General features: G+C 43.1%; 1 protein-coding gene and 1 pseudogene across 1 annotated transcript; both read right to left on the bottom strand.

The window, feature by feature from the left end:
* Positions 1–16122, bottom strand: part of LOC120056023 — a 34683-nt pseudogene extending 18561 nt beyond the window's left edge.
* Positions 16119–16624, bottom strand: LOC120052353 (malonate--CoA ligase ACSF3, mitochondrial-like). Its single transcript, XM_038999212.1, has one exon. The coding sequence runs from the start codon at positions 16590–16592 to the stop codon at positions 16119–16121; it is 474 nt and encodes a 157-aa protein (XP_038855140.1). The 5' UTR covers positions 16593–16624.
* Positions 16625–17167: the final 543 nt, after the last annotated feature.

Genomic DNA, 17167 nt, shown 5'->3' with positions numbered 1-17167 from the left:
TATGAGTTAAAAACCTTTATTCTAGTGTCAAAATGTACTACAAAGTGTAAATAGGATAATTTTGGTCATAAAGTCAGTCTCATCTAAAACGGAGATTTGCGAGATGATAGGATAAAATGGTATGTTACAGAATGAAGGGTACCGTAAGAGTTTTCCGTGGGTTGGATTTATTTTAATCCTGCCCACATGCCCACAGCTGGCAGTACCCAAGTAATCACCAATTCACAGAGCAGCTGCACGCGACCCAATCATAACGCCCATGGCCAATTTGGTTTGACGTTCAATATCCCTATGGGGCTAGTGAAGGGCCATCAGTAAATTACACAATGTACATGGGACAATATTTTAAAATGACAAAAGCTCCAAATTTCAATTACTTAAAAACCTCAAACCAACTATAAATTGTAGAAATTAATTTACAATATTGAAAGCATTTAATGTGCAACATGATAATATTGTCCTATTTAATTTATTTATTTGTCATTTATTTGAAGGTCCCTAACTAGCCTCAGAGATAGGCTATCCAATGTCAAACCTACTTTGCCACGGTCACACCAATATGTCTTTGTTGTAAATGTTTTTCAGTTTTTCAACTGTTAGCAACTGTGAAAAAAGTCAATAGTTTGAAGAGTCGCAGAGTTAATTGAAAACAATGCCATTGTTGATTAGATGCTTTTTCCATTAATTAGGCAATTTTCTCTTGAACCATATGGTCTATCCACTAGAAACATAAAACATTTATACTTTATATGAAGTTTTTTAAAGTTATTAAATTATAAATGATCAAAGTTACCATAAATTTCCTGTTAATTACCAAAATTACCGAAGATTCAGGTCACTTTGGTAAATTACCGGTAGCTTTGCAACTTTAGGTTGGGGTAACATAAGTGCTAGGCTTTACATAGAGTTTATAACTCTATTCCATCTGTCGCGTCCCAATGCTTTCTTCACTCTCTCTTGAGCATAAGCCCTGGTACATTTGGAGAAAGCATCTGTCACATCTCACTACAAAGCCCCGTCTCTCTTTAAAACCCATCCCTTTGATCTCTGACACATATCCCTTCCCCTTCAAACTATCTCTTCACTCTCTGACGGAATGAGAAACCACTGTCCAGATTCATGACAACCCATTCGCTCTGAAGATGTCTTGTCAGAGATTTTAAGAAAGTAATTTCATCACAATAGATAAGCAATGAGCTTGTTAAAGATATTCGTCCACTTATATGAATATTATGATACTGCTAATGATGGAGATCTACTCATTTCCTGTGGTATTGATACTAGTATAAGTAGACTATAAGGTCCTTGCTGCCTGATTCTCTCCTTGCAGACAGCCCTGACAAAGTCCTGGTCGTGTGGCTGGGTGAAGTGCTGCTCATAGTGCCGGATCAGCTCGGAGTAGATGGTTGGAACAGCCATGAACACATTTACCATAAGAGCCATGGAGCTGAGCAGGACCTCCCATACCTGAGGGGGAGCGAGTCAGAAACAGTATTTTACATTGTACGTAGATGGAATATCTACCCCCATATTAATGCAAACAAAATAATTTCATCCAGATCACAATATGTAAAGTAGATGGATAGGGTGTCATGGTATTGTGAGATCACAATATGTAAAGCAGATGGATAGGGTGCCATGGTATTGTGAGATCACAATATGTAAAGCAGATGGATAGGGTGCCATGGTATTGTGAGATCACAATATGTAAAGCAGATGGATAGGGTGCCATGGTATTGTGAGATCACAATGTGTAAAGAAGATGGATTGGGTGCCATGGTATTGTGTGTACATTATTTACAGTGAATGAGGATCGAGGCGAGGGCCTGGCTGAAGATGAAAACTGTCAACAGGCTAGTTTATTACAAAAACGTTGACAGGATCGGTAAAGGTCAGTCTAACAGCTTCTTAAAGAGGAATTCAACAGGAATGTTATTGAGGTCAGTCATAACACTGGGGCACGTTGCCTTTTAAAAATACCTTTTGCCTGCTTTTTAATTTACTTTTTACAAATGTGGAGCCAAGAGCCAGTCACCCTCCTCCTTCTCTTTTTCAGTCGTACACAGAGATGGATGCACATAAACAGAGACTAACTGACACATGGTTACACATTTATACATAAGCGCCTCGCATACACTCACGCAAGGACAAAGCTACTTACACAGTACACACACATACAAACACACACACACACACACAGATATTACGAGTCCCTCATACACCCCCCCGGCACGCCTGGCTGCACCCCCAACACACAGTGGGAGGACAGTGTGAATTAATTGAAGGTGAACGACAGATTCTCCTTGGCTCTGTCCCCCCTGGGAGCACGCGCACGTCTCTCCCTCCTAGAACCTCCTCCCTCATTCTCCCTCATCCTCTCTCACACACCCTCACTCTCTCCATTTCATCATTTCCTGCTTCACTGCCCCTACTCTTATCAGTCTTCCTCTGTCTGTCCCTCTCTCCATCACACCCCACACCGATTCTCTCCTCATCTGCCACCCATTCCTCAGCTTCCCCTCCTCCCTGTCCTCTTAAATCACCCTCTTTTACTGCCTACTCCCTTTAGTTAACTTCCCCTTCTCAACTTACCTGCTTCGTCATTTTATCAACCCCGCCTTTTCGCTCCTCTTCCCTTCATCAAGCTCTAAATATTGCAATATCAAAATAGATTAAGGTTTAAAAATGATGTGTCTATTAAATAAACAGGCAGAAGCGTGGACTATCCCACAGAGACCCATCTATTCACACAAACTCACAAAACTTTATCTATCTGCTCAGCCACACACATCCACAACCACGCACACACACGGACAGACTAGATAGCGGGGTTCAGAGGGGAATATTATTTCCTGTGTCTGTTCTGGGCATTCTGGGCCGTGTCTATCAAGCGCAGTGGAGCGCTTCCCCCAGCAGCCACTCAGGAGGGGGGAAAAGCCAATTTATGTCCATCAAAGAGCTGCCCTCCACCTGGGGGAGTGTATGTTGGAGACCCTCGGCTGCAGCCTGCATCCCAAACAGCCCTTAACCCAGCAGCATCCAGCTACTCTCTACTAGCCCTGTAGTCAGTACCTTTTCTCCACCACCACACAATGATGCAGTTCAGTTCAGTTTTGTGAGGATGGATCATGACCTCCCAGCCATTAACCTCTTGTCCTCTGCTCTCCTGGCCTCTGGTCTGTGACTCCAGTCCTGGTATGTTCTGTTATCTCTCCTACTGTACTCATGGCTGGAGCCCATGGACATTAAAACCAGTAGATAGTGATCGCGTTGACGTCATCCACGTATTCCTATGGAAAATAGGAATTAAGGATCGAGGATCGAGGATCGAATTCAGGATCATGCGCCATCCCGATGGCGCATGAAGCTGGAAGTATTTGAAGCGTGCCATATTGCTGAATGAGACTGAATGGTACCCCCCAAAAAATCGCTAAGGATCATGGTTAAAGTGGCCATAACTAGCAAAGGATCATGGTCGATGTAATCGTTTTCATCTTGCCTGAGAGAGTCAACCTTAATGTCTACGGCATGAGGGCGCAAGCCTCCTCATAGCCTGCCAGCCCATAATTGGTCTGTCAGAACGTGATCCTGTGCGCTGACAAATGTAGACGTCAGAATAGAAATATATCTCGATTTGTAGCGAATTTAAAAAATGATTCACCGGAATTGTTTTTGTTTGGCCGTTCTGGCGATCGTAATTTAAATATGTTTTCTAAGGCAGACCGGGGCTTTTGGCACTGCTAGGTTGCTACACAGTAGCCGACCAGCAGAGCTCGAGATTTCACGCTCCAGACTGGACACTGGGGGCCTGCTGGAGCCACACACCCACTCCTCTGCTTGATTGACCGAGCAGAGCACTCCTTCCTCTGGGGCCAGAAACAGCGTAATTGGGAATATTTTTTATTTACCCGCAATTTGAGAAATTTACCAAACCCATATGCATTGGTTGCGTAACCCATTAGGGAGTCCACCCACGGTGCGCAGCATGAAATAAATCACATTTAGATTATGGTAATTCATCCAAACAGAACATGCAACTCCTGTAACGAAGCAGCGAATGCAATTCGTGGGAAAACACCATTCTGAACAGTTCACCTGATGAGAGCTTTCCCGTATCTCTTAGAAACGTAGAAAGAGGGGGAATCTAAAGATGCAACAACTAGGATGGTTTGCTAATATGACTAGGATTGCACCTTTGGCTTCTGCATGGACAAGGAAAGAAGGTTGATATAAAAACAAATACATTTGCCAAAATTAGGCTATATAGGCCTAATTACTCCTGTCTATACAGAAATAAATAAAATAATTCAAAATCATTAGCTTCTTTAAAAAAAATAGATGTGAATTGATTCAAATCACAAGCTTATAGGCCTATGCATATTTGAGAAGCCCGCAATTTGGGTAGCGCACATGGCAATAGGCCAAGTTGATAAATGAGTTGCGGCTGTCAGTGAAAAGCATCTAAAGTATGTGTGAAGATAATGTGTCTTGAGTATAATTTAAAATGTTGAGACAAGAAGGGAGAAGTGTGTTGCGAAGATATAGGCGAGATCCTTTTAACACGTAAATTTGGATTGTCACGCTTGTTTCACCCTCATGTTAGTGCTAGCAAGCAGGCTATGTAGTGCTAGCAAGCAGGCTAGGTAGTGCTAGGTATCAACAGCCAATCCAGTAGTCTGGAAACTATAGTGAGCTTCGATTGGTCAATAGCAAGGCGATTTCTCTGAGTATTAGTATAAAGTTCAACTTTCCCCAACTGTTGTCCCCCCAGTTTTATCAATGCAATATGATACAAAATGTGGCAAAGGTGTGCTTCAGGACCATGCGGACGCCTCGGTCGACTGGATTTCGGACCGCGTGGACACCACAAAGCAGGCTTGAGTAAAGTTCAGTGTGTATGTGTTGAGCTCCGTCACCAAGTTGTAAAAGCCTTAACCTGCCTTAATGACTACCGACCCGTAGCACTCACGTCTGTAGCCATGAAGTGCTTTGAAAGGCTGTTCATGGCTCACATCAACACCATTATCCCAGAAACCCTAGACCCACTCAAATTTGCACACCGCCCCAACAGATCCACAGATGATGCAATCTCTATTGCACTCCACACTGCCCTTTCACACCTGGACAAAAGGAACACCTATGTGAGAATGCTATTCATTGACTACAGCTCAGCGTTCAACACCATCGTGCCCTCAAAGCTCATCAACAAGCTGAGGACCCTGGGACTAAACACCTCCCTCTGCAACTGGATCCTGGACTTCCTGACGGGCCGCCCCCAGGTTAGGTAACAACCGATCCGCCACGCTGATCCTTAACACGGGGGCCCCTCAGGGGTGCGTGCTCAGTCCCCTCTTGTACTCCCTTGTTCACTCATGACTGCATGGCCAGGCACAACTCCAACACCATCATTAAGTTTGCCGATGACACAACAGTGATAAGCCTGATCACCGACAACAACGAGACAGCATATAGGCAGGTCAGAGACCTCCTAGCCGTGTGGTGCCAGGACAACAACCTCTCCCTCAACATGATCAAGACTAAGGAGATGATTGTGGACTACAGGAAAAGGCGGACCGAGCACACCCCCATTCTCATCAACGGGGCTGCAGTCGAGCAGGTTGAGAGCTTCAAGTTCCTTGGTGTCCACATCACCAACAAACTAACATGGTCAAAGCACACCAAGACAGTCGTGAAGAGGGCATGACAAAACCTATTCCCCCTCAGGAGACTGAAAAGATTTGGCATTGGTCCTCAGATCCTCAAAAGGTTATACAGCTGCACCATCAAGAGCATCCTGACTGGTTGCATCAATGCCTGGTATGGCAACTGCTCGGCCTCCAACCGCAAGGCACTACAGAGGGTAGTGCGTACGACCCAGTATATCACTGGGGCCAAGCTTCCTGCCATCCAGGACCTCTATACTAGGCATTGTGTCAGAGGAAGGCCCTAAAAATTGCCAAAGACTCCAGCCACCCTAGTCATAGACTGTTCTCTCGGCTACCGCACGGCAAGTGGTACCAGAGCGCCAAGTCTAGGTCCAAGAGGCTTCTAAACAGCTTATACCCCCAAACCATAAGACTATTGAACATCTAATCAAATGGCTACCCAGACTACTTGCATTGCCCCCCTCCCTCTTTTACGCTGCTGCTACTCTGTTATTATCTATGCATAAGTCACTTTAATAACTCTCCCCACATGTATATATTACCTCAATTACCTCGACTAACTGGTGCCCCCGCACATTGACTCTGTACCGGTACCCCCTGTATATAGCCTCGCTAATGTTATTTTATTGCTGCTCTTTAATTATTTGTTACTTTATTTCTTTTTCTTAAAACTGCATTGTTGGTTAAGGGCTTGTAAGTAAGCATTTCACTGTAAGGTCTACTGTTGTATTCGGCGCAAGTGACAAATAAAATTTGATCTGTAGTGTTTCCAAATCTAAATGATTAGGAATTATTCACTTTGATGCAAATGTGCTTGCCATTGTTTGGTTTCATGTGAAGCTGATGACTTAGTTCTCATTGCCTGTTACCTTGGTAATAACTTGAAGTGAGGTCAATAAAGTCAGCTAAACCAAAGTGACTTATGTTGTATTTATGTGACTCACTTCAGTTACTAAAACACTATGGAACTCAAGTGGAATTGAATCATGCTAGGTAAATTCAACATAAGTAGAGGATTTAGAAGTGAGCTAATAAAAGCGTTATCTATAGCATTCACTCAATACAACTGTGTTAGATGTACCTAACTCTATTTAGTAGTAATCTATATTTGATCATGAATATTTACTCAACACACTTTTTGAGTGTAGGCTATCTGTATTACTGGGCAAGATCAGCGAATATGCTAGATGTAGTTTGAAGAGAGCAGAGTAGGAGAGACTTGAACTTTCTCTTGAGCTATTTTCATAGCCTACCTTTTAGGAGTCGGAAGATCTTCAGACGGAGAAATATAGGTGATCAATATTTATAGTATTAGGCTATAGTAAACTATACCTTAATCATAGACCTATTCTCAGCCCATTCATAGGCTATAGCCTACTCTATTTAATTGAGACCACACGCGCACCTGATCTCGAAGGTATGGCTACTGAACTTAAACAGCAAGAATGATGACAGCAACACTTCCTACGTTTTGCATAGGCCTATAGGATATAGCCTACCTTTTAGGAGGACGATTTGCAGGCAGAGACAAATAAATGGGTAATCAATACTTATTTAAAATGGAAAGGACCAATGCTCGCTCACCATAGTCGCCTACCTATGTGCGCATTGTGCCTTTTCCATTTCAATGATGATTAAATTTTTTGATTGCACTTCGACTCACGTTGGTTGAGCGCCCTCCACTTTTTTCCATGATCAATATTTATTTACAGACATTGTAGTAAACTACAGTCTCATCATATTTAAGTTAATTTCATATTTAAGTTAACTGCCACGTGATTCTCTGCCCATCTAGGCAGCATACTATATTTTAATGAGACCACACATACTAGGCATACTTGAGCTTTCACGCCCAACGAGGAGAGGTAGGCTACTGTTGAAGCAGTAGGTTGAAGCAGTAAGTTGAAGCAGCGAATTCTGAATGTGTGAATAATGCAACAAATATGTGCTTTTAATAGAATAGGTAGGCTAACGCATATAAAGCAGAAAGAGGAACATTTCTAAATAATGTGTGGAACAACAAAATATATTTTCATCCCAAAGTCGTCTGTCTGACCGCCCGCAGAATAAAAAATATTTGCCGAAAACCAAACACTGCATTCCACAGTAAGAACCTCATACCAGCGATCAAGCATGGTGGTGGTAGTGTGATGGTTTGGGGATGCTTTGCTGCTTCAGGTACTGGATGACTTGTCTTAATAAAAGGAACCATGAATTCTGCTCTGTATCAGATAATTCTACAGGAGAATGTTAGGCCATCCATCTGTGAGCTGAAGCTGAAGCAAAGCTGGGTCATGCAGCAAGACAGTATTCCAAAACACACAATCAAGTCTACATGAATATGGTTAAAAAGTGTTGTGGCAGGACTTGAAAAGAGTAGTTCATGCTTGAAAACACACAAATGTCGTTGAGTTAAAGCAGTTCTGCATGGAAAGGTGGGCCAAAATTCCTCCACAGCGATGTGAGAGACTGATCAACAACTACAGGAAGCATTTGGTTGGAGTAATTGCAGCTAAAGGTGGCACAACCAGTTGAGTGTAAGGGGGACATTACTTTTTTCACACAGGAGAATTGGGTGTTGCATAACTTTGTTAATTAATAAAATAAAATATGATTAAAGATCTGCAAATAAAAATATGCAAAAATAGAAAAAATCAGAAAGGGGGAAAATACTTTTTCACAGCATTTACATATATACAGTTAAAGTCGGAAGTTTACTTACACCGTAGCCAAATACAGTTGAAGTCGGAAGTTTACATACACTTAGGTTGGAGTCATTAAAACTCATTTTTCAACCACTCCACAAATTTCTTGTAAACAAACTACAGTTTTGGCAAGTCGGTTAGGACATCTACTGTGTGCACGACACAAGTCATTTTTCCAACAATTGTTTACAGACAGATTATTTAACTTATACTTCACTGTATCACAATTCCAGTGGGTCAGAAGTTTACATGCACTAAGTTGACTGTGCCTTTAAACAGCTTGGAAAATTCCAGAAAATTATGTCATGGCTATAAAAGCTTCTGATAGGCTAATTGACATAATTTGAGTCACTTGGAGGTGTACCTGTGGATGTATTTCAATGCCTACCTTCAAACTCAGTGCCTCTTTGCTTGACATCATGGGAAAATCAAAAGAAATCAGCCAAGACCTCAGGGGGAAAAAATGTAGACCTCCACAAGTCTGGTTCATCCTAGGGAGTAATTTCCAAACGCCTGAAGGTACCACGTTCATCTGTACAAACAATAGTACGCAAGTATAAACACCATGGGACCCCACAGCCGTTATACCACTCAGGAAGGAGACGTGTTCTGTCTCCTAGAGATGAACGTACTTTGGTGCGAAAAGTGCAAATCAATCCCAGAACAACAGCAAAGGACCTTGTGAAGATGCTGGAGGGAATAAGTACAAAAGTATCTATATCATTTACATTTAAGTCATTTAGCAGACGCTCTTATCCAGAGCGACTTACAAATTGGTGCATTCACCTTATGATATCCAGTGGAACACCCACTTTACAATATCCACTTTACACTTTACACACTTTACCACTTTACACTTTACAATATCCACATATCCCTACCGGCCAAACCCTCCCTAACCCGGACGACGCTAAGCCAATTGTGCGTCGCCCCACGGACCTCCCGGTCACGGCCGGCTGCGACAGAGCCTGGGCGCGAACCCAGAGACTCTGGTGGCGCAGCTAGCACTGCGATGCAGTGCTCTAGACCACTGCGCCACCCGGGAGATATATCCACAGTAAAACGAGTCCTATATCGAAATAACCTGAAAGGCCACTCAGCAAGGAAGAAGCCACTGCTCCAAAACCTCCATAAAAAAGCCAGACTATTGTTTGCAACTGCACAAGGGGACAAAGCTCGTACTTTTTGGAGAAATGTCCTCTGGTCTGATGAAACAAAAATAGAACTGTTTGGCCATAATGACCATCGTTATGTTTGGAGGAAAAAGGGTGAGGCTTGCAAGCCGAAGAACACCATCCCAACCGTGAAGCACAGGGGTGGCAGCATCATGTTGTGGGGGTGCTTTGCTGCAGGAGGGATTGGTGCACGTCACAAAATAGATGGCATCATGAGGCAGGAAAATTATGTGGATATATTGAAGCAACATCTCAAGACATCAGTCAGGAAGTTAAAGCTTGGTCGCAAATGGGTCTTCCAAATGGACAATGACCCCAAGCATACTTCCAAATTTGTGGAAAAATGGCTTAAGGACAACAAAGTCAAGGTATTGGAGTGGCCATCACAAAGCCCTGACCTCAAGCCTATAGAAAATTTGTGGGCAGAACTGAAAAAGTGTGTGCGAGCAAGGAGGCCTACAAACCTGTTTCAGTTACACCAGCTCTGTCAGGAGGAATGGGCCAAAATGCACTCAACTTATTGTGGGAAGCTTGTGGAAGGCTACCCGAAACGTTTGACCCAAGTTAAACAATTGAAAGGCAATGCTACCAAATACTAATTGAGTGTATGTAAACTTCTGACCCACTGGGAATGTGATGAAAGAAATAAAAGCTGAAATAAATCACTCTCTTGTCACGACTTCTGCCGAAGTTGTTGCCTCTCCTTGTTCGGGCGGTGTTCACCGGTCTTCTAGCCATCATTGATCCATTTTTCATTTTCCATTGGTTTTGTCTTGTCTTCCTACACACCTGGTTTCAATCCCATTCATTACCTGTTGTGTATTTAACCCTATGTTTCCCCTCATGTCTTTGTCAGAGATTGTTTTTATGTCAGTGTTGTATTTAAGTCTGTATAGGTGTGCGACGGGTCCTCGTACCCACTTTTGTTTTTGATGTACATTTAGTGTTTGGAGTATGTTTAGTGGACCGCTATTAAAGAGACTCCATTACACTCCATTTGACTCTCCTGCGCCTGACTTCCCTGCCACCTATACACACGACTCTGACATCTCTCTACTATTATTCTGACATTTCACATATTTAAAATAAGGTGGTGATCCTAACTGACCTAAGACAAGGAATTTGTACTAGGATTAAATGTCAGGAATTGTGAAAAACTGAGTTTAAATGTATTTGGCTTAGGTGTATGTAAACTTCCGACTTCAACTGTGTGTTTACGCTAATATGATGTACAATATTCCATTATGTTTCTATATGATAACAATAGCATAATATATTTAATATGCCATATACTATTTTTTAACAGTTTCACTAATTCATTTTAATTAACTTAATCATTATGACACACCCCTCACCACTGTCATTGGTTACACGAATTGCACTGTGTGTCTACATAACCTGGTTCAAGTATTTATGACATTACCCTGAGGAAGGCACAGTGATGCCGAAACGTTGGTAAATACCCATTAAATTGCTGGGAGATTACACATGGAGTGTGCGACTTTCTTTATTTTGATAGTTTATAGTTTATTCGCCGTTAGTCAGCACCTCCACACAAACTATTATTCTGGGTGTGCGGCCAGCTCATGTTTTTTTTATCTACTTATGATAAGGTAAAATGTTAATGTTTCTGTCTCCACATGATATTGTAAATATATCCAATGCAAAAAACATCTACATTTAAATGGTATTAATATTAATTTGCATATATTTCCATATATTCCCATGAATTCCCATATATTCCCGTTAATTCCCACGGAAAGGTTCCACCTCTGAATATTCCCCGAAATGTGCAACCCTAATCATTACACAGGTGCACCTTGTGCTGACGACAATAAAAGGCCACTATAAAATGTGCAGTATTTCTGTCTGTAATAAAATGGAATAAATGTGGTTTCCATATGTTTGATTCCGGTCCACTTATTCCATTCCAGCAATTAAAATGAGCGTGTCCTCCCATAACTCCTCCCACCAGCTCCAATAAAAATATATATATTCGGGATGGGAAAAACTAAAACCAAATATTGAAAAAATTGAAAATACAATGGGCATATATATTTTTAAATAAGATCATCTTTGAAAACTAACAATCACCAAAATAAAAGCTGGACAGAATCAAAAATGTTATGCAATTATGCATTCAGGAGTGTTTTTGTCATGGCATGGGGCCCCCAATGATTTTGTTCAAATTTTTGAGTCACTCAGATAGCATAAGCCATGGCAAAATGTGTAGATTTTCTGTAAATTAGATTTAAAAATATAACTTTTCTCTCAGCCCCATGGCAAGATGTGTAGAATTGCTGGAAATGTGCTTTAAAAATGCTAAAATAATTCTCAGCCTCATGGCAAAACGTGTAGAATTTCAGAAAATTAGCTTTAAAACAGATACATTTTGTCACTGCGGCCTACATGAGGGCCTCTAAAATTTCCGATCAGTGACCACACCCCCGCAATACCCACCACCTAAGCCCCATTATTATCCAGAAAAAACCCTGCACACACAAACACACACTACCTAGAGTCAGTCAGCACTCAATTTCCATGTCTATCCTCCCTTCTGTCTCCTTTTCTGTACTGGTTATCATTCATCTAGTTCACTGGAGGATTCCAACCACAGGTATGTCCATTAGAGGCAATAATACATTTATTTTTCAAAATTATCATCATACACTACATGACCAAAAGTATGTGGACACCTGCTCGTCGAACATCTCACTCCAAAATCATGGGCATTAATATGGAGTTGGTCCCCCCTTTCCTACTGGGAAGGCTGGGAAGGCTTTCCACTAGATGTTCGAACATTGCTGCTGGAACTTTCTTCCATTCAGTCACAAGAGCATTAGTTTGGTCGGGCACTGATGTTGGGCGATTAGGCCTGGCTCGCAATCAGCGTTCCAATTCATCCCAAAGGTGTTCGATGGGTTATGGTCAGGGCTGTGCAGGCCAGTAAAGTTCTTCCACACCGTTCTCGACAAACCATTTCTGTATAGATCTCGCTTTGTGCACGGGGGTATTGTCATGCTGAAACAGTAAAGGGCCTTCCCCAAACTGTTGCCACAAAGTTGGAAGCACAGAACTATCTAGAATGTCATTGTATGCTGTAGCATTAAGATTTCTCTTCAATGGAACTAAGGGGCCTAGCCCGAATCATGAAAAACAGTCCCAGACCATTATAATGTACCACCTCCACCAAACTTTACATTTGGCACTATGCGTTGGGGAAGGTAGCGTTCGCCTGGCATCCGCCAAACCCAGATTCGTCTGTCGTACTGCCAGATGGTGAAGCGGGATTCATCACTGCAAAGAACGCATTTCCACTGCTCCAGAGTCCAATGGCGGCGAGCTTTTACACCTTTCCAGCTGACGCTTGGCATTGCACATGTTGATCTTAGGCTTGTGTGTAGCTGCTCGGCCATGGAAACCCATTTAATGAAGGTCCATACTAACATTTCTTGTGAGGATGTTGCGTCCAGAGGCAGTTTGGAACTCTGTAGTGAGTGTTGAAGCAAAGGTCAGACGATTTTAACGCGCTACATGCTTCAGCAGTTCTGTTCTGTGAGCTTGTGTGGCCTACCACTTCGCGGCTGAGCCGTTGTTGCTCTTAGATGTTTCCACTTCACAATAACAGCACTTATAGTTGACCGGGGCAGCTCTAGCAGGACAGAAATTTGACGAACTGACTTGTTGGAAAGGTGGCATCCTATGACGGTACCACGCTGAAAGTCACCGAGCTCTTCAGTAAGGCCATTCTACTGCCAATGTTTGTCTATGGAGATTGCATGGATGTGTGCCCGATTTTAAACAATTTGAAGGGGTGTCCACATACTTTTGTATATATAGTGTACTATCAGTACAATTTCCAACCGGTCTATTAGACAGTCACTCAGAAATAGCCTAGAGCTATATTAATATATTACAGTATATCGATTTATTTCTCATTATGACTTCAAGAAAATGAAAAGAAAATCTACAAGGCATCCTCAGGGGTGAGAGTAAAGCGTAGGCTGTCTGTTTGGTACACAAGGTCAGGTTAGGTACAAAGAAAGTGAAATGCTCTGATACTACAGTAAACCTCCTCTTTATTGGTTGTCCTCTACAGCCCTTACCTGTCAATCATACCCTTGACTCCCATTAAGTTCTCCTAGACCTTAAAACCCCTCTGACACCACCCCCCTTACCTACTCCACCACCACCTCTCCAAACAAGCACTATCATCCTTCAATGTCACCTCATCGATTGATCTGGCTCTAAAGCCTGTGCTGTGAGTTGGCGTGGTCAGATACAAAGCCACACAGGGCAATCCATCACCCAGCTCCAAACGCTTAGCGTGACAGTCTGGGGGGTAGCACTGACTGCCAACCTGGAGCACTGCCTGCCTGGCTGCCAACACCCATGACCCCCAGCGGCCCGGCGGGATGAGGCAGAGGGGGCATCATGGACCTGTCCGTGTCAGCTCAGCTCCAGGCTCTGTTATTGACACCCCCGGCCCGGTGCTTTCAGCACAGCAACACTGCCACAATTAGCGCCGATGGCTGACAACTAGCCGATAAGGTTGAACAGCAGCCCCCTTCTACTCCCCACCAGCCTCCCGCCCCGGTGTGTCTCCATTGTTCAGGTCTGTGAAGTGGATCCCCGCAAGAGGAGGACAGACAGCCTCCACTGAAGTCCCTTACAGAGCACTACTTACTGCTAACACACACAAGGCAGACAGCAGTAGAATACCTGACAGCACACAGACAGGGCATGAGGTGGGAGTCAACTGAAACAGCATATTACAAGTAGTAGCAGTAGTAGTGTACTATAGTTGTAATGTACCTTCTGAGGCTGGAAGGTAGGCAGCATAACGGTGGTGGCACCCACCCAGAGAGGTCAGAGCAGCTTGTTGACGATGCCATAGACGTGGTGCAGGGGCAAGGTGTGAAGGATGACATCATCTCTGGACCAGCCCCACTCTGACACCAGAACCTGAACTTGGGAGAGGGGGAGATAGGCCATGAGAGATCCACTGAGCTATTTGGTCATACAATGTGTTCCTACCAGTTCTTTGGACATTTCCTTTCTATATAATGATGGGTAGCTCACTCAAAAGCTTTCATGGTGGTCCTGCCTGAAGGTTTCGTTCTGCCACTTCTTATCAAACATACTTAATGTAACCACCGTGCAAGAAGAGAGTAAACCCCTGTCTTTAGTCAGCACGGCCAGACAGCTGGAAGGAGCAGAGGGAATGGATAGTGTCCCCAAGCCCTCAACCTTCCAGGAACCATCTCTTCCGTGTTCCCTCACCGAGCTCCCTCCCTGGGCTTGTCATTTCCAAACGAATCTCCTTAATTGAGGGTGATCTAATTTTCTACTCTACTGGACATGCAGGTCAATTGTGGTTGAAAATGTACCCCCAAAAAATCCTACATAGCCTGAAGTGCCCCATGTAATGAAATAATTTGGCCGATTATTCAGAAAGCTCAAGTGGAACAAAAGCAAAACGACACTCTGTCTGTCGTATGTGTAACCTCCGCCAATCCACCCTTACATACTACCACTGGGCTACAGAAAACTGTCTCAACAGAACCTCTGTTAATACCTCAAGAGAAAAATACTTCTGAAGTTCACAGTACCGACAGCAGGAAATAAAAAAATAACTATGTTTCCATCCAATTGGCAACAGATTTTCATGTGAGTATTATAAAATCCTTATAAAAAACAATTTAAGTTGTGTTTCCATCTAATTGACTTGTTGCAGATAAAAGGCTATGCGTGATGACTTGGTGCATATAAAAAGATTTTTTTGCAGTTAAATTCCCATGTACCAAATAAAAAATTAAGTTAAATGGGTTTCCATCGCATTTTCAACTCTACTGACGGTCGTCTCAAAAAATGTTGCCTACACGATGAGATTATTATTGAAAAAAGAGCCAGATTTATTTTGATTTGTCAAACGGCAGCCAAGCATCGATGATCATGTCACCAGAATAAGATCCTCAATATTTATTGGAAAGGAGCATCAAGCTCATCACCGTGCACTTTCACCACCCTTTGAAGTTCAGCATTATTTATTTCATCTGTAGCCTAATAAACTGCATGCTTTCCTGACGAGTTGTAGTGGGATGACCACACAACATGTCATCACGTGACTCCAAGTTTACTTTGATATGGTGATTATTTATATCAGTATTTGCTCATATAAGCATTTCCACCTACATTTCTTGCATAATTCATTTTACGACACCTTTACCAACAAAAAAAAATCGGTTTCCATCAGGACTGTCATGACATTTTATTATCCGATATGTACTTTACTCTAAAAAGGTTGGATGGAAACCTGGTTAGTATCAGTAATGAAAAAAAGCTGAAGTTTAGCTTTCAAAATTCAGTCCAACCTTCAGACTGATCAAATATTCAACATGCCTCAGTACATCACTATGATAAATAGCAGTGCACAGAATAACACCAGTATTCATCTTATGCTCACAATTCATGCATATAACAACTGAATAATCTATTTACCATGGCCTGAATGTTGCTGTGAGTGTGAAGAACCCCTTTGGGCCTGCCTGTGGTGCCGCTGATGTAAATGATCATGGCAGGACGCTGGGCCCAGTCTGTGATGACAGGCTCAGGCTGGGTCTCTGGGGCTTCCAGAAGACAGCTGAGGCTGGAGATGGGGGGCAGCTGGACGCCCACTGGGCTACTGTGTACAAGGCATCGTTGGCACACAGGAAGGAGATGCGCTTTCCCTGCAGGTCCCCAGAGGGACAGTCCAAAACTGCCTTGATAAGCCCAGCCAGGCCCCTACTACTGCCATACAACACCCTGTAGCTGTGGCTCCCACTGTCGTCCACTATGGCCAGCTTGTCCCCGTACACTCGGGCTCTGGAAAACACAGGGGCACTGTCCCCTGCTGCAGCCTGCCTTGCTCTTGTGGAGGTGTAGGCTCTCCTCAAGACCTGTCCCAGCAGCCATCTCCCTGGCCCTGCCTCACACTGTAACCAGCCAGCAGTCAAAGCAGAGAGCCACAGAGGGACCAAGTGACGTACTGCCCCTGACAACATGATGGGAGACTATGCTGCTCAAAGCTACCAATGTTATCCTCATGATGTCAAGCCACACAATGGTCACATTGGAGTACCTGTTAATTTTGAGAGATTCATAATTAACATAGGCTGAGTGAAATTGTTATAAGAATAGGCACTATCCCTGCTATAGTGATAAGACTGTATTTCTGACAGGCTTGCAGTTTGCCTTTATCTGCAGTGACACCTCTATGAATACTGTGCAGGCTAGACTGCTGGCAAATATTTTGCTATGCCACACTGTTTATTTTGAAAGGACAAATCATTCAGGGACAGGCAGTGGCACAGAATATAATCAGTTTGTGGTGTGAGCGCAGTGTTGGTTTTTGCTTCAAGTCACTTTGGTATAGTCAAGCTTTTACAGATACAGTGAAGTAGCTCTGCAACTTCAGCAAACAGTCTGTCACCTGACTTGAGGGTAATGGTGCAGCTAACTGGCTAACTAACGTAACACCATTCAATTAATATGCTCATACATAGCAGCTAGCTAGTTCATGCCGGTGGCTGGTGACGACTAATTTTAGCGAGAAACCCCGACTGTGTTTTACATTCTA

The sequence above is a fragment of the Salvelinus namaycush genome, chromosome 1, assembly GCF_016432855.1.
Source record: "Salvelinus namaycush isolate Seneca chromosome 1, SaNama_1.0, whole genome shotgun sequence".
Classification (NCBI taxonomy): Eukaryota; Metazoa; Chordata; class Actinopteri; order Salmoniformes; family Salmonidae; genus Salvelinus; species Salvelinus namaycush.
The sequence above is the reverse complement of the archived record's forward strand: the minus strand, read 5'-3'. Positions and strand labels throughout refer to the sequence as shown.

Coding starts and splice junctions, on each gene's coding strand:
- LOC120052353 (XM_038999212.1), bottom strand. CDS start 16,592: ATGTTGTCAGGGGCAGTACGTCACTTGGTCCCTCTGTGGCTCTCTGCT.